This window comes from Salvelinus fontinalis, chromosome 5 (assembly GCF_029448725.1).
Source record: "Salvelinus fontinalis isolate EN_2023a chromosome 5, ASM2944872v1, whole genome shotgun sequence".
NCBI classification, from domain to species: domain Eukaryota; kingdom Metazoa; phylum Chordata; class Actinopteri; order Salmoniformes; family Salmonidae; genus Salvelinus; species Salvelinus fontinalis.
Genome location: NC_074669.1, coordinates 35,374,148 through 35,390,731, shown reverse-complemented (window position 1 = coordinate 35,390,731; position 16,584 = coordinate 35,374,148). Strand labels below are relative to the sequence as shown.

Below are 16,584 nucleotides of genomic sequence, written 5' to 3'. Positions count from 1 at the left end.
TAGAATGTCATTGTATGCTGTAGCGTTAAGATTTCCCTTCAACAGCCCCAGACCATTGTTCCTCCTCCACCAAACTTTACAGTTGGCACTATGCATTCGGGCAGGTAGCGTGCTCCTGGCATCCGTTGGACTGCCAGATGGTGAAGTGTGATTCATCACTCTAGAGAACGTGTTTCCACGCTCAAGAGTCCAATGGCGGCTAGCTTTACACCACTCCAGTCGACGCTTGGCATTGCGCATGGTGATCTTAGATTTGTGTGTGGCTACTCGGCCATGGAAGCCCATTTCATGAAGCTCCCGACGAACAGATCTTGTGCTGACGTTGCTTCCAGAGGCAGATTGGAACTCGGTAGTGAGTGTTGCAACCGAGGACATACGATTAGCGCTTCAGCACTCGGTGGTGCTGTTCTATGAGCTTGTGTGGCCTACCACTTCACGGCTGAGCCGTTGTTGCGCTTCGGCATTTCCACTTCACAATAACAGCACTTACAGTTGACCGGGGCAGCTCTAGCAGGGCAGAAATTTGATGAACTTGTAACGGAATTCCTCCTCCTCTTCATACGAAAAGGAGGAGTGGTGATTCGACCAAGACGCAGCGTTGTAACTTGACATTATATTTATTAAACAAGACGAAAAAACACGAAACGAAATACACTTGAATAATTAACAAAATAACAAAACGGAGTAGACAGACCTGGACATGGAACTTACATAAAACACGAAGAACTCACGAACAGGAACAGACTACATAAACCGAGACAGTCCCGTGTGGCGCGACAAACACTGACACAGGAGACAACCACCCACAACAAACAATGTGAAACAACCTACCTTAATATGACTCTCAATTAGAGGAAACGCCAAACACCTGCCTCTAATTGAGAGCCATACCAGGCAACCCATTAACCCAACATAGAAAACACATAACATAGACTACCCACCCAAAACTCACGCCCTGACCAATTAAACACATACCACACAACAGAAAACAGGTCAGGAACGTGACAGAACTGACTTGTTGGAAAGGTGTCATCCTATGACGGTGTCACGTTGAAAGTCACTGAGCTCTTCAGTACAGCCATTTTACGGCAAATGTTTGTCTATGGAGATTGCATGGCGCTGTGCTCGATTTTATACACCTGTCAGCAAAGGGTATGGCTGAAATAGCCAAATCCACTAATTTGAAGGGGTGTCCACATACTTTTGGCCATGTAGTGTATATGCTAACACATACAAGCGCACACAAACACACACACATTCACACACACATGCACGCACGCTGCATGTAACAGCAGTCTGTCCTCCAGATGATGAGGACGCACTCACTCACTCAAATGAAATGAAATCAAATGTTATTCGTCACATGCTTTGTAAACAACAGGTGTAGACTAACAGTGAAATGCTTACTTATGGACCTTTCCCAACAATGCAGAGGGAAAACAATATAAATAATAGAAAAATTATAACACAAAGAATAAATAACGGATAACTTGGCTATATACACGGGGTACCAGTATTGAGTCCTTGTGCAGGGGTACAAGGTAATTGAGGTAGTAGATATGTACATATACGTAAGTAGGGATAAAGTGACAAGGCAACAGGATAGATGATTAACAGTGGTAGCTGTGTATGTGATGTGCAATAAGGGTCAAAGCAGATAGTCCGGGTAGCCATTTGATGAACTATTTAACTAACTATTTAACAGTCTTATGGCTTGGGGGTAGAAGCTGTTCAGCGTCCTGTTGGTTCCAGATTTGGTGCATCGATACCGCTTGCCGTGCGGTAGCAGAGAGAACAGTCTATGACTTGGGTGGCTGGAGGCTTTGACAATTTTAAGGGCCTTCCTCTGTCACCTTAGATCCCTCCTCTTACTGAACACTCATTATGGGTGCGTTCGTAAATTCAACTCGAGTGTCAGAATGGCCCTTTCGTGAATTCAGAGCTCTATTTTTTATGGGCCTAATAAAAATAAATTACCATTTAATGTGGCATGAACAGTCCATGATGCTTTCATCTGATTGTCTAACAGATCACTTCAAAAAGTAGGCTACCCGTGCACGCTTGTCCACTCCAAATAATCCACTGCAAGTACACTCGTCTATTTCGACTCATCAAATGACACATCTATTTACAAAACACCAAAAAGTGTGGCTAATGACATTCGGCGATTGCCATTGATAAGGCCTACATTAATTGATGAATCTTGCTGACAAATGTACCTTTTTTTGTAACCTGAAAAGTCGAGACACCTGAAATGGGGCTGAAACGTCCCGAGTAAAACGGGATGGTCACCCTAACACACACGGTCAATTTACTAGTCTAGGCTACAATGTGTAGGCCTATTACCATGAACTTCAAATAGGGCTACCGGCAGCCAGTGATGTACCGGTAAAACAATTGGAGGGTTACCTCTGATAAGTAAAACGTTTTGAAAAAGGGGGGTAAACTGCATTTAGTTGCGCTTACCGTCCACTGGGCCTACACCACTGCCGGTATCCTCTCAGCCGAGGCAATTTTACACACATGAACACACGCAGAACAGGCGGCCTACATTCAATATAATACATGGGTTGAATCCTAACATGTTTACACCCTAGATCATGAGTGGTCCATAATTCCTGAGTTAATGCTTGGAGTCTTCTCAGATGGTGTGACATAAAACACTACCTGTCTTTCCTTACATGAATGACATTTATGACAGCGTTGTTTGTAATTATTAAGCGTTTGACAATTGAATTAGAACTTGAACCCTGTAAGATTCCTGGATCTTGGAGATCTCTGAAAATGCACTGGAAGTGTAACTATGCTTTCGTAACATTTCATTGTGTTTCACCGTGAAGACAGTTCTCATGGGCACACAAATCCCAAATAATTTAGGCTTATGCCATTGGTGTCTAGGGATATCGGCGACCATCATCCGCTGATCCAGGAAAGAAAACCAAATATTGATAGAAAATAATGAAGCTAAATAAATGGTCTACTTCGTCTGGCCACGGACGACCCGGAGAACACCAATACCCACACGCACGTGAACAACAAAGCAATGAGCGCTCTAAACAGCTGACTGACAAAAGCAAACAATGATAAATCAACTGGTAAATCAAATGCATTGGAAGAAAGGCTTTTACATTTTTTTTAAAATCAAGGACATATGGCAAAATGGTGAAAATGAACGAAGGAAAATACAAAGGAAAATCTATGGGTTTATAGGAGCTCAGCTGAGGCCAAACTCACTGAGTGGACCGTGCTGTAGACAGGGAGAGGGTTTGTGCAGCCACGTAGAAATAAATGGTTTAAACCATGACAGAGAGATGGGGGTGTTTGTTTCATTTGGAAGCTTTTATTTTCATATTTACCACTGTAAAACATATTTACCACTGTAAAACATATTTACCACCGCATTTTAAACAAATAGGAAAATGGTTAAATTAGCCTTATTTAGAGACCCCACCAAAGTTTGACTTTGTTGCATTTAGGGGAGCTAACATCTCACTCAGCTGACCCCCCCCCCCCCCCCCCCCCCCCCGCTGCTCTGTAATTCACACCCTGCCTATGGTTAACATTACTTTCAACCCACTTTTAACCAGATTAATGTAACTTTAACTACATAAACCACATACAGTACAAGACTCATCTTTGAAATTATTAGTATGATTCCCTACCTGGTTTGTGTTTGTAAACCCCTATGGCCACAGGTCCATAACCCTGAAAGGGTTTCCAAACTGCACAATGCAGATGGAATGAAAGTGGAACCCCATGACAGTGTGTAATAATAGTACTGGACTGTATATCCTGGCTTGCCTCATCACCTCTATGGTCATTGGGATTGAACATATGTCTCCCTCTCTGTCCCCTGCCAGTGATGTCATATCCTGCGGAGGCGTTGCAGATCGGCAACCAGAACCATGTGGAGGACATCCGCTCTTTCCTGGACTCACGGCACGCAGACCACTACACCGTCTTCAACCTGTCACAGCGCAACTATCGAGGCGCCAAGTTCTCCAACCGGGTGAGACAGATATACACTGAGTTTACCAAACATTAGAACACTTTCCTAATACCTTCCTAACACCTCCCCCCTTTTGCCCTCAGAACAGCCTCAATTTGTCAGTGTCGAAGCGTTCCACAGGGATGCTGGCCCATGTTGACTCCAATGCTTCCCACAGTTGTGTCAAGTTGTCTGGATGTCCTTTGGATGGTGGACCGTTCTTGATTCACACAAGAAACTGTTGAGCGTGAAAAACCCAGCAGTGTTGCAGTTCTTGACACAAACTGGTGCGCCAGCCACCTACTACCCCGTTCAAAGGCACTTAAATGTTTTGTCTTGCCCATTCACTCTCTGAATGGCACACATACACAATCCATGTCTCAATTGTCTCAAGGCTTAGAAATCTTTCTTTAACCTGTCTCCTCCCCTTCATCTACACTGATTGAAGTGGTTTTAACAAGTGACATCAAAAAGGGATCATAGCTTTAACCTGGATTCACCTGGTCGATCGATGTCATGGAAAGAGCAGGTGTTCTTAATGTTTTCTATACTCAGTATATATATACACTGCTCAAAAAAATAAAGGGAACACTAAAATAACACATCGTAGATCTGAATGAATGAAATATTCTTATTAAATACTTTTTTCTTTACATAGTTGAATGTGCTGACAACAAAATCACACAAAAATTATCAATGGAAATCAAATTTATCAACCCATGGAGGTCTGGATTTGGAGTCACACTCAAAATTAAAGTGGAAAACCACACTACAGGCTGATCCAACTTTGATTTAATGTCCTTAAAACAAGTCAAAATGAGGCTCAGTAGTGTGTGTGGCCTCCACGTGCCTGTATGACCTCCCTACAACGCCTGGGCATGCTCCTGATGAGGTGGCGGATGGTCTCCTGAGGGATCTCCTCCCAGACCTGGACTAAAGCATCCGCCAACTCCTGGACAGTCTGTGGTGCAACGTGGCGTTGGTGGATGGAGCGAGACATGATGTCCCAGATGTGCTCAATTGGATTCAGGTCTGGGGAACGGGCAGGCCAGTCCATAGCATCAATGCCTTCCTCTTGCAGGAACTGCTGACACACTCCAGCCACATGCGGTCTAGCATTGTCTTGCATTAGGAGGAACCCAGGGCCAACCGCACCAGCATATGGTCTCACAAGGGGTCTGAGGATCTCATCTCGGTACCTAATGGCAGTCAGGCTACCTCTGGCGAGCACATGGAGGGCTGTGCGGCCCCCCAAAGAAATGCCACCCCACACCATGACTGACCCACCGCCAAACCGGTCATGCTGGAGGATGTTGCAGGCAGCAGAATGTTCTCCACGGCGTCTCCAGACTCTGTCACGTCTGTCACGTGCTCAGTGTGAACCTGCTTTCATCTGTGAAGAGCACAGGGCGCCAGTGGCGAATTTGCCAATCTTGGTGTTCTCTGGCAAATGCCAAACGTCCTGCACGGTGTTGGGCTGTAAGCACAACCCCCACCTGTGGACGTCGGGCCCTCATACCACCCTCATGGAGTCTGTTTCTGACCATTTGAGCAGACACATTTGTGGCCTGCTGGAGGTCATTTTGCAGGGCTCTGGCAGTGCTCCTCCTGCTCCTCCTTGCACAAAGGCGGAGGTAGCGGTCCTGCTGCTGGGTTGTTGCCCTCCTACGGCCTCCTCCACGTCTCCTGATGTACTGGCCTGTCTCCTGGTAGCGCCTCCATGCTCTGGACACTACGCTGACAGACACAGCAAACCTTCTTGCCACAGCTCGCATTGATGTGCCATCCTGGATGAGCTGCACTACCTGAGCCACTTGTGTGGGTTGTAGACTCCGTCTCATGCTACCACTAGAGTGAAAGCACCGCCAGCATTCAAAAGTGACCAAAACATCAGCCAGGAAGCATAGGAACTGAGATGGGGTCTGTGGTCACCACCTGCAGAACCACTCCTTTATTGGGGGATGTCTTGCTAATTGCCTATAATTTCCACCTGTTGTCTATTCCATTTGCACAACAGCATGTGAAATTTATTGTCAATCAGTGTTGCTTCCTAAGTGGACAGTTTGATTTCACAGAAGTGTGATTGACTTGGAGTTACATTGTGTTGTTTAAGTGTTCCCTTTATTTTTTTGAGCAGTGTATAAACGTATACTATGTGTGTATACAGTATCAGTCAAATGTTTGGACACACCTACTCATTCAAGGGTTTTTCTTTATTTTCCTATTTTCTACATTGTAGAATAATAGTGAAGATGTCAACTACGAAATAACACATATGGAATGATGTAGTAACAACCAAAAAATGTTTACCAAATCTAAATATATTTTAGATTCTTCAAAGTAGCCACCACTTTGCCTTGATGACAGCTTTACATACTCTTCATATTCTCTCAACCAGCTTCACCTGGAATGCTTTTCCAACAGTCTTGAAGGAGTTCCCACATATGCTGATCACTTGTTGGCTGCTTTTCCTTCACTCTGCTCATCCCAAACCATCTCAATTGGGTTGAGGTCTGGTGATTGTGGAGGCCAGGTCACCTGATGCAGCACTCCATCACTCTCCTTGGTCAAATAGCTCTTACACAGCCTGGAGGTGTGTTGGGTCATTGTCCTGTTGAAAAACAAATGATAGTTCCACTAAGCGCAAACCAGATGGGATGGTGTATCGCTGCAGAATGCTGTGGTAGCCATGCTCGTTAAGTGTGCCTTAAATTCTAAATAAATCACAGACAGTGTCACCAGCAAAGCACCATCACACCTCCTCCTCCATGCTACACGGTGGGAACAAACATGCAGAGATAATCCGTTCACCTACTCTGCGTCTCACAAATTCACAGCGGTTGGAACCAAAAATCTCAAATTTGGACTCATCAGACCAAAGGACAGATTTTCACCGGTCTAATGTCCATTGCTCGTGTTTCTTGGCTCAAGCAAGTCTCTTCTTCTTATTGGTGTCCTTTAGTAGTGGTTTCTTTGCAGCAATTCGACCACGAAGGCCTGATTCACGCAGTCTCCTCTGAACAGTTGATGTTGAGATGTGCTGTTACTTGAACTCTTTGAAGCATGTATTTGGGATGCAAATAACTCTAATGAACTTATCCTCTGGGTTTCTTTTCCTGTGGTGGTCAACTATATATATAGTTGAATTCGGAAGTTTTCATACACTTAGGTTGGAGTCATTAAAACTCGTTTTTCAACCACTCCACAAATTTCATGTTAACAAACTATAGTTTTGGCAAGTCGGTTAGGGCATCTACTTCGTGCATGACACAAGTAATTTTTCCAACAACTGTTTACAGACAGATTAATTCACTTATAATTCACTGTATCACAATTCCAATGGGTCAGAAGTTTACATACACTAAGTTGACTGTGCCTTTAAAAAGCTTGGAAAATTCCAGAAAATGATGTAGAAACTTTAGAAACTTCTGATAGGCTAATTTAATAAATTTGAGTCAATTGGAGGTGTACCTGTGGATGTATTTCAAGGCCTACCTTCAAACTCAGTGCCTCTTTGCTTGACATGATGGGAAAATCAAAAGAAATCAGCCAAGACCTCATAAAAAATTGTAGACCTCCACAAGTCTGGTTCATCCTTGGGAGCAATTTCCAAACGCCTGAAGGTACCACGTTCATCTGTACAAACAATAGTACGCAAGTATAAACACCATGTGACCACGCAGCCGTCATACCACTTAGGAAGAAGACGCGTTCTGTCTCCTAGAGATGAACGTACTTTTGGTGCGAAAAGTGCAAATCAATCCCAGAACAACAGCAAAGGACCTTGTGAAGATGCTGGAGGAAACAGGTACAAAAGTATCAATGTCCACAGTAAAAAGAGTACTATATCGACATAACCTGAAAGGCTGCTCAGCAAGAAAGAAGCCACTGCTCCAAAACTGCCATAAAAACACCAGACTACGGTTTGCAACTGCACATGGGGACAAAGATCGTACTTTTTGGAGAAATGTCCTCTGGTCTGATGAAACAAAAATAGAACTATTTGGCCATAATGACCATCATTATGTTTGGAGGAAAAAGGGGGAGACTTGCAAGCTGAAGAACACCATCCCAACCGTGAAGAACGGGGGTGGCAGCATCATGTTGTGGGGGTGCTTTGCTGCAGGAGAAGGGACTGGTGCACTTCACAAAATAGATTGCATAATTAGGAAGGAAAATGATGTGGATATATTGAAGCAACATCTCAAGACATCAGTCAGGAAGTTAAAGCTTGGTCACAAATGGGTCTTCCAAATGGACAATGACCCCAAGCATACTTCCAAAGCTGTGGCAAAATGGCTTAAGGACAACAAAGGCAAGGTATTGGTGTGGCCGGCACAAAGCCCTGACCTAGATCCTATAGACAATTTGTGGGCAGAACTGAAAAAGAGTGTGCGAGCAAGGAGGCCTACAAACCTGACTCAGTTACACCAGCTCTGTCAGGAGGAATGGGCCAAAATTCACCCAACTTATTGTGGGAATCTTGTGGAAGGCTACCCGAATGCTACCAAATACTAATTGAGTATATGTAAGCTTCTGACCCACTGGGAATGTGATGAAAGAAATAAAAGCTGAAATAAATAGCTCTCTCTACTATTATTCTGACATTTCACATTCTTAAAGTAAATTGGTGATCCTAACTGACCTAAGACAGGGAATGTTTACTAGGATTAAATGTCATTGTTTACTAGGATTAAATGAAAACTGAGTTTAAATGTATTTGGCTAAGGTGTATGTAAACTTCCGACTTCAACTGTATGTGTATATATATATATATATATATATAGTCCTATCCACTTTCACAGTTTCCTATGCTATGTCAATAATATTATGTAACATGTTTGAGAGAGAGAGAGAGAAAAGTCTACCCAGGCCTACCAAGATCCACACAGAGATACACATGGGAAGCTGCCTCAGTTCACACATACATTTATTACTATCTGGTGCACTGTAATGCGAAAACACACAATACCAACATGTATGCCATGTTGTATAATACATTACCCATAGGTAATTCAGCATTGTTTCATGTCAAACATGTGACATAATATTATTGACATAGAATACCCACTGGAAACTGTGGAAGTGGATAGGACAATGCATAGAACTAGATCAGGATGAAAGACTGAACTTGGAAAGTTTGTCTCACAGTGAGGCAGAAGTGAAGTAGTCTAAATAGGACTCCAATGACTCCTCGATCAGGAGCCGTGTCCACAAAGCGTCTCAGAGTAGAGAATAGTGCTGAGAATTGGGGGCGGCAGGTAGCCAAGTGGTTAGAGTGTTGGACTAGTAACTGAAAGGTTGCAAGATCAAATCCCCAAGCTGACAAGGTAAACATCTGTCGTTCTGCCCCTGAGCAAGGCAGTCAACCCACTGTTCCTAGGCTGTGATTGAAAATAAAAATGTGTTAACCGACTTGCCTAGTTACATTTAAAAAGAATAGAGATATTTCACACCTACTCTTATGGGTGAAAATAAAAGCTCTGCATGAAGCCTCTTTAGTCATAAGAGTCCTACCTAGTCTACATATATTTAGGAGACTCCATGAGCTGTCCAAACTAGTTAAGAGTTACCAGCAGATGTCTTGACAATCGAAAAAGGTAGCAGGTCAGTGATTCATGCAGCATAGACAAACAATTGCTTTGGAGTTGTTTACATTTGTTTTGTTGATATTTCTATATAATCAACCCGTAAGTAATCTCGACCTACATGCCACAGTAGCTCTTGCGCTCTTGACAATGATTTCACTAGGCCTAATTCACATTACATGCCTAAATACTAACCACTACGCTAACAAATAATCACAAATTTTTCTTTCGATTATTTCATTATCATATTCTTTCAAGTTATTCCTTTGGAGCGCAATATCACGTTGTCAATATATGTTCACTTTGATTGTGTTCAGTGAAAATGATAGACTTGAAAAAAAAAATATGCAACATTATCGGCAAGCGACTTGCCTACTGTGCCAAAGCGATTGAATTGTTGAGCGGGAGGGATGAGTGTGTTGATATAACAATAATATCATCAAAATTCAATGATTTCAAACGTTTTCTCATTACAACAGTTTATGTTGTCTGGCGATGCGTCATAGCGATGGGTTCTTCCCCATAATTTGCAACAATGTCAATGAGCGTTTTTTACTATCTTTGTGTTGCCTCAAACTGTTGTGATTTCCAGCTGAGATAAACTTTTATGAGTTGATTTTACTTCTGGCTCAGAGTTTGTTTAGATTCCGAGCACCTTTTCTGAGACGCTTTGTGGATATGGGCCCTGGTCCCCACTCACGCTTCTTTACTTTTCAGTGACTAGATGTTATGCTTGGATTCTATCTGGCTAGAACGTTCCATCCAGTTAATGGGTCAACGAGGCACCAGCCTTCAACCATCATCACCCCTCTCTCATTATGCAGGCACACACACACACACACACACACACACACACACACACACACACACACACACACACACACACACACACACACACACACACGACAAAATAAAACTCCTAGCTCAAAGTAGGTTTTAGGATGATGTTAAAGGTCAAATACAGCTGTTTTTATCTCAATATCAATTCATCTCTGGCTAACAATTAAGTGCCTTACTGTGATTGCTTTCAATTAAAATGGTCAAAAAATAAACAAAAATAGCTTCTTAGCAAAGGGCAATTTCTCAAACAATAATTTAGCTTTTACTGTCTGGGAGTGGTCTGAGTGGGGAGGGGAAAACTGAAAATTAGCTGTTTATTGGCAGAGAGGTTTGGAACTATTTCTTATTGGTCTATTAACTAATTTATCGCATGATATCACCATGAAAGGCCAAAACTCTATCCCAACAAAGGATGATATTTCAGGTGGTCTTTACAAACAACTCTTACACTAAAAGTGTAACGACAGTCGTCGTTGGTTGAAGGAGAGGAGGACCAAATCGCAGCGTGGTGTGTATCCATATTTATTTGAATACTTCTTTTAAGACGAACAATACAATAAACAAAACGAAAACCAACGACGCTACAGTCCTGAACAAGAGAACAATGAAAAAACAATGAACGCACGAACAGGAACAATCACCCACAAACAAACAGTGAGAACAGCCTACCTAAATATGGTTCCCAATCAGAGACAACGTAAAACACCTGCCTCTGATTGAGAACCATATCAGGCTAGTTAGACAACCCTAAACCAAACATAGAAACACATAACATAGAATGCCCACCCAGCTCACGTCCTGACCAACTAAACAAGACTGAACAAAGGAAATAAGGTCAGGAACGTGACAAAAAGAGCGTTATCAGCATTTTCACCGTATTATTCTGACCCCATAGTGTGGAAATATAGATAAAACATAGGAAAATCAAGTTTTTGACATCAGGGGGCCTTCCCAGACAAACTCTTGAGTTTTTCTAAGATGGTAATCTTGGCAGTTTGAGGTTCTGCAAAGGAATGATTGTGATGACACTCATTTACATTGTTGCAAATGATGGGGAATAACCAATCGCAATGAGGCATCGCCAGCTGTGAACTCTATAGCACGCTTCAGACAACCACGGTGAATGTGACTGTACATCAAATGTTGCAATGGTAAAACGTTTGATATCATTTCCACCTGACACGATCACTTTGTCTACTCTTAATTATTGCCTAACATGTTGGCATGCACAACCTTTTTGTTAACCAATTCTGATGGTTGTCAAATGTTTGACAACTGAATTTTGACAATATTACCATTATTGAGACACTCGTCACTCCTGTTTGACAACTCAAAAGTGCTTTGGCACAGTACATCAAGTCACTTGCTGATAATGTTGCATACAACGTTGCGTACAACAAACATTTGAAAGGTCTATCGTTTTCATCGAACCCAATCAAAGTTAACATAAGCCCTAGATGCCTTCAGTTGCCCATCTAATCTTTTTTTAACAATGTGATGTTGCACTCCAAAAGGATAACTTGAAATAACATGCTTTAGGTAATTAAATAATCGAAAGAAAAACTTGTTTATTTATTAGCGTAGTGGTTATTATTTAGGCATATCATGTGAAATCATGTGAAATAGGCCTCATGTGAAATCATGTGAAATAGGCCTCATGTGAAATCATGTGAAATAGGCCTCATGTGAAATCATGTGAAATAGGCCTCATGTGAAATCATGTGAAATAGGCCTCATGTGAAATCATGTGAAATAGGCCTCATGTGAAATCATGTGAAATAGGCCTCATGTGAAATCATGTGAAATAGGCCTCATGTGAAATCATGTGAAATAGGCCTCATGTGAAATCCTTAGCTGCTACATCCATTTTTTTTTTTACATAAATTAATGATAGATACCCATTGATTCTTGAAGAGTATCATTTATAAAATGCCTAATGGGCTTAGTTCAACTGTCGTAGCCCATCAGAACCCATAGCATTAGCTTGTTTGACTCCATTGTTTGTAAACCATGCAAATGGAAACAAACATTGTATAGCCTCAAAACATAGTTTAATTCTATACCGTTGATACTGTATCGTTGATTGATATTCCTTGCATCCATACCTCTGTCGATAAATTCAAGAGTGATTACATTTCTCCAGGCCCATCTCTCCGTTTTTTTTTACCAAAACAGAGGCGGGGATTGTTTGTTGTTGTTTCAATGAAGGATTCTAACATTCAAGTCTAAAGTCACTACTATCCTCCTGAGCTCAGACTCTGCTCATTCACTGGTACAATGCAGCTGAAATGGCTGTGCAGTCTGCGGTTTCCTCTGCTCATGCAGATAGTAGTGTATTGGGGGAAACTGTGACTTCAAAATGGCTCTCTTTCTCTCTCTCTGGTAATGTCATTGTAATTACGTGACTCATCATGGTACCTCGTGATTTGTGCACATGTTGCTGCCACCGCAAGGGGGTCACAAATAATCTCTATTTCTCTCTCTCTTCACCCCCTTCTCTCCCCACTCTCTCTCTCCCTCCCTTCTCTCTGTCTCCCCCCTCCCTCCAGGTCTCGGAGTGTAACTGGCCGTCCCGCCAGGCTCCAAGCCTGCACAATCTGTTTGCGGTGTGTAAGAACATGCACAACTGGCTCAAACAGAACCCCAAGAATGTGTGTGTCATCACCTGCTCGGTAAGACCAGACCCAAAGTTCTTATTCATCTTCTTCACACTGTCGTTTTTCCTCTGTACCTCTTCTCTTGTTTACACGCCATTCCTTTCTCTCCATCTCCTACGCCCTTCTCCTTCCCTTCTTATTGTTGCCTCTGTCCTGAGAAACCATCATTCAATTCAATACAATTCAAGGTGCTTTATTGGCGTGGGAAACATATGTTAACATTGCCAAAGCAAGTGAAGTAGATAATATACAAAAGTGAATCTCATTCACACTCATCCTCACTTCTTTCTTGTTTACACACCATTCCTCTCTCTCCCCATCTCTTCCATCCATCTCCTCACCCTCCTCCTTCTATTGTTTCCTCCCTCCCGTCCTGGGTTTGTTTTGGGTTTGTCCTGGGTTTGCGGGACTGCCTGACGTCCAAGGGAAACACAGCTTGGAGTACTTAGGCTGCTGTTTCAGCTTCAGTTTCCACTGAGCTATTTCACTGGCATTGCAGACCTTTAGCAAAGACAGATGGTCTCTGTGTTCAAGAGACAAGAGAACAATTGTGGACTACAGTAGAATATAACGACAAAAACCTGATTGTCCGTTTGCTGTAGCAAAATAATTATGGGTAGAGAAAGTATACATATTTAGAGGTGTGCTGTACATATTTGACTTAAGTACTACAGTAGACTATGACTATGGAATGGAATACTTTCCATCTTGCCGTGTGTGATTTTATTGTGCTTGGCAAGTTTATCGGCGTTGAGCAGTCACTTTGAGTATTTATGAGAGTTCTTCAAAATCTTTTCCAAAAACTTGAATGTTGCGTTGAAGCAAGAATGTATTTATAACTCTGGATATGTTTATTAAACAAAAAGAGACAGGAAATCTATTTATATACCGTCTGTTTACTAACACTCACAGTGGCAGCAGATACGTGATAAACTCTGCGTGTGGAGTCCCTGTTTAGGGCTTGTGGAGGAATAAGTAGATGTGGGGCTGAAAACACAACTCCTTGTCCCAGCAAAAACAGATCAGGGACCAGTCTACAGATATTGGCCATGCACAGGAAACATGGAATGGCTCTCCTAGTTTTTAGGAATCATGCATTGAGTTGTGTGAAGTGATGCACTGTAAAGCTTGCTGCAACTTTTTTTCATCTACCGGTACTGCTCTCTCATTCACCCTCTTAAGGATGGGCGTGCTCCCTCGGGTGTGCTGGTCTGTGCCATGTTCTGCTTTTGCCACCTCTTCAGCAACCCTGTGCCCGCCATGCAGCTACTCAGCGCCAAGAGACCCGGCTCAGGCCTCTGGCCCTCACACCGGAGGTGCGTGTGTGTGTGTGTGTGTGTGCCTGTGTTTATACTGATTGATTGCCGTTAATTTCAATGGAAAACACAAGATTAGCAAAGTAAAATAAAATGATCTTCAGAAGGTATTCATACCCCTTGTCTTATTCCACATTTTGTTGTGTTACAGCCTGAATTCAAAATGGATGAATTTTTTTTTCTCACCCATCTACACACAATAGCCCATAATGATTAAGTGAAAACATGTTTTTAGAAATTTTTGAAAATGTCATAATTGATAATGAAATACAGAAATATCTTGTTTACGTAAGTATTTACACCCCTGAGTCAATACTTTGTAGAACCCCGTTTGGCAGTGATTACAGCTGTGAGTCTCTAAGAGGGTTCCACACTTATTGTGCAACATTTGCCCATTATTCTTTTCAAAATTCTTCAAGATCTGTCAAATTGGTTGTTGATCCTGGCTAGAAAAGCATTTTCAGGTCTTGCCATAGATTTTCAAGTAGAAACTGTAACTTGTCCACTCAGGAACATTCACTGTCTTCTTGGTAAGCAACTCCAGTGTAGATTTGGCCTTGTGTTTTAGGTTATTGCCTCGCTGAAAGGTGAATTAATCTCCCAGCGTCTGGTAGAAAGCAGAATGAAGCTGGTTTTCATCTAGGATTTTGTATGTGCTTAGTGCCATTCCGTTTCTTATCCTGAAAAACTCCCCAGTTCTTAAAGGTTACAAGCATACCCGTAACATAATGCAACCACCACTATGCTTGAAAATATGGAGAGTGGTACTCAGTAATGTGTTGTATTGGATTTGCCCCAAACATAACACTTTGTGCTCAAGTTAATTGCTTTGCCCCCAAAAAAAGGGTATTACTATAGTGCCTTGTTGCAAACAAGATGCATGTTTTAGCATATTTTTATTCTGTACAGGCTTCCTTTTCACTCTATCAATTAGGTTAGTATTGTGGAGCAACTACAATGTAGGTTGATCCATCCACAGTTTTCTCCTATCACAGCCATTAAACATGGTGAAATCCCTGAGCAGTTTTCTTCCTCTCCGGCAACTGAGTCAGGAAGGACGCCTATATCTCTGTAGTGGCTGGGTGTATTGATACTGTCACTCCCTGACCATAGAGAGCCCTTCGTTCTCTATGGTGTATTAGGTCAGGGCGTGACTAGGGGGTGTTCTAGTTCAAATATTCTATGTTGGTGTTTTGTATGGCTCCCAATCAGAGGCAGCTGGTAATCGTTGCCTCTAATTGGGGATCATATTTAGGTAGCCATTTTTTCCCACCTGTGTTTGTGGGATATTGTTTGTGTTGGGGCTTGTTGCACCATGTAGTCACGGTGTGTTGCTTGTTTATTGTTTTGGTTTAAGAAGTTTCACTTTAAATAAATATGTGGAACTCAGGAAACGCTGCGCCTTGGTCCGTCGCTTATCAGCACCGTGACAGATACACCATCAAGAGTGTAATTAATAACTTCACCATAATCAAAGGGAAATTCAATGTCTGCTATTTTTTACCCATCTGCTATACCAAAAGGTGCCTTTCTTTGTAAGGCATTGGAAAACCTCCCTGGTCTTTGTGGTTGAATTTGTGTTTGGAATTTGTGTTTGAAATTTCCTGCTCGGCTGAGGGACCTTACAGATAATTGTATGTGTGGGGTACAGAGATGAGGTAGTCATTCAAAAATCATGTTAAACACTATTTTTTTTTATTTTTTTTTTATTTTATCCCCTTTTCTCCCCAATTTTCGTGGTATCCAATCGCTAGTAATTACTATCTTGTCTCATCGCTACAACTCCCGTACGGGCTCGGGAGAGACGAAGGTCGAAAGCCATGCGTCCTCGGAAGCACAACCCAACCAAGCCGCACTGCTTCTTAACACAGCGCGCCTCCAACCCGGAAGCCAGCCGCACCAATGTGTCGGAGGAAACACCGTGCACCTGGCCGACTTGGTTAGCGCGCACTGCGCCCGGCCCGCCACAGGAGTCGCTGGAGCGCGATGAGACAAGGAAATCCCTACCGGCCAAACCCTCCCTAACCTGGACGACGCTAGCCCAATTGTGCGTCGCCCCACGGACCTCCCGGTCGCGGCCGGCTGCGACAGACCCTGGGCACGAACCCAGAGACTCTGGTGGCGCAGCTAGCACTGCGATGCAGTGCGTTAAACACTATTATTGCGCACAGTGTGTGTCCCTGCAACTTATGTGT

At 42.7% G+C, this 16,584-nt stretch overlaps 1 protein-coding gene across 6 annotated transcripts in view; it reads left to right on the top strand.

The window, feature by feature from the left end:
- LOC129855518 (putative tyrosine-protein phosphatase auxilin) overlaps positions 1-16,584 on the top strand; it is a 68,404-nt gene that overhangs the window by 27,497 nt on the left and 24,323 nt on the right. For all 6 annotated transcript variants that reach the window (XM_055923275.1, XM_055923274.1, XM_055923271.1 and 3 more), the window contains 3 exons: positions 3,861-4,009; positions 12,966-13,088; positions 14,256-14,389. In XM_055923275.1, the coding sequence (XP_055779250.1) occupies positions 3,861-4,009; positions 12,966-13,088; positions 14,256-14,389 (406 nt within the window). The remainder of the gene's footprint in view (positions 1-3,860; positions 4,010-12,965; positions 13,089-14,255; positions 14,390-16,584) is intronic.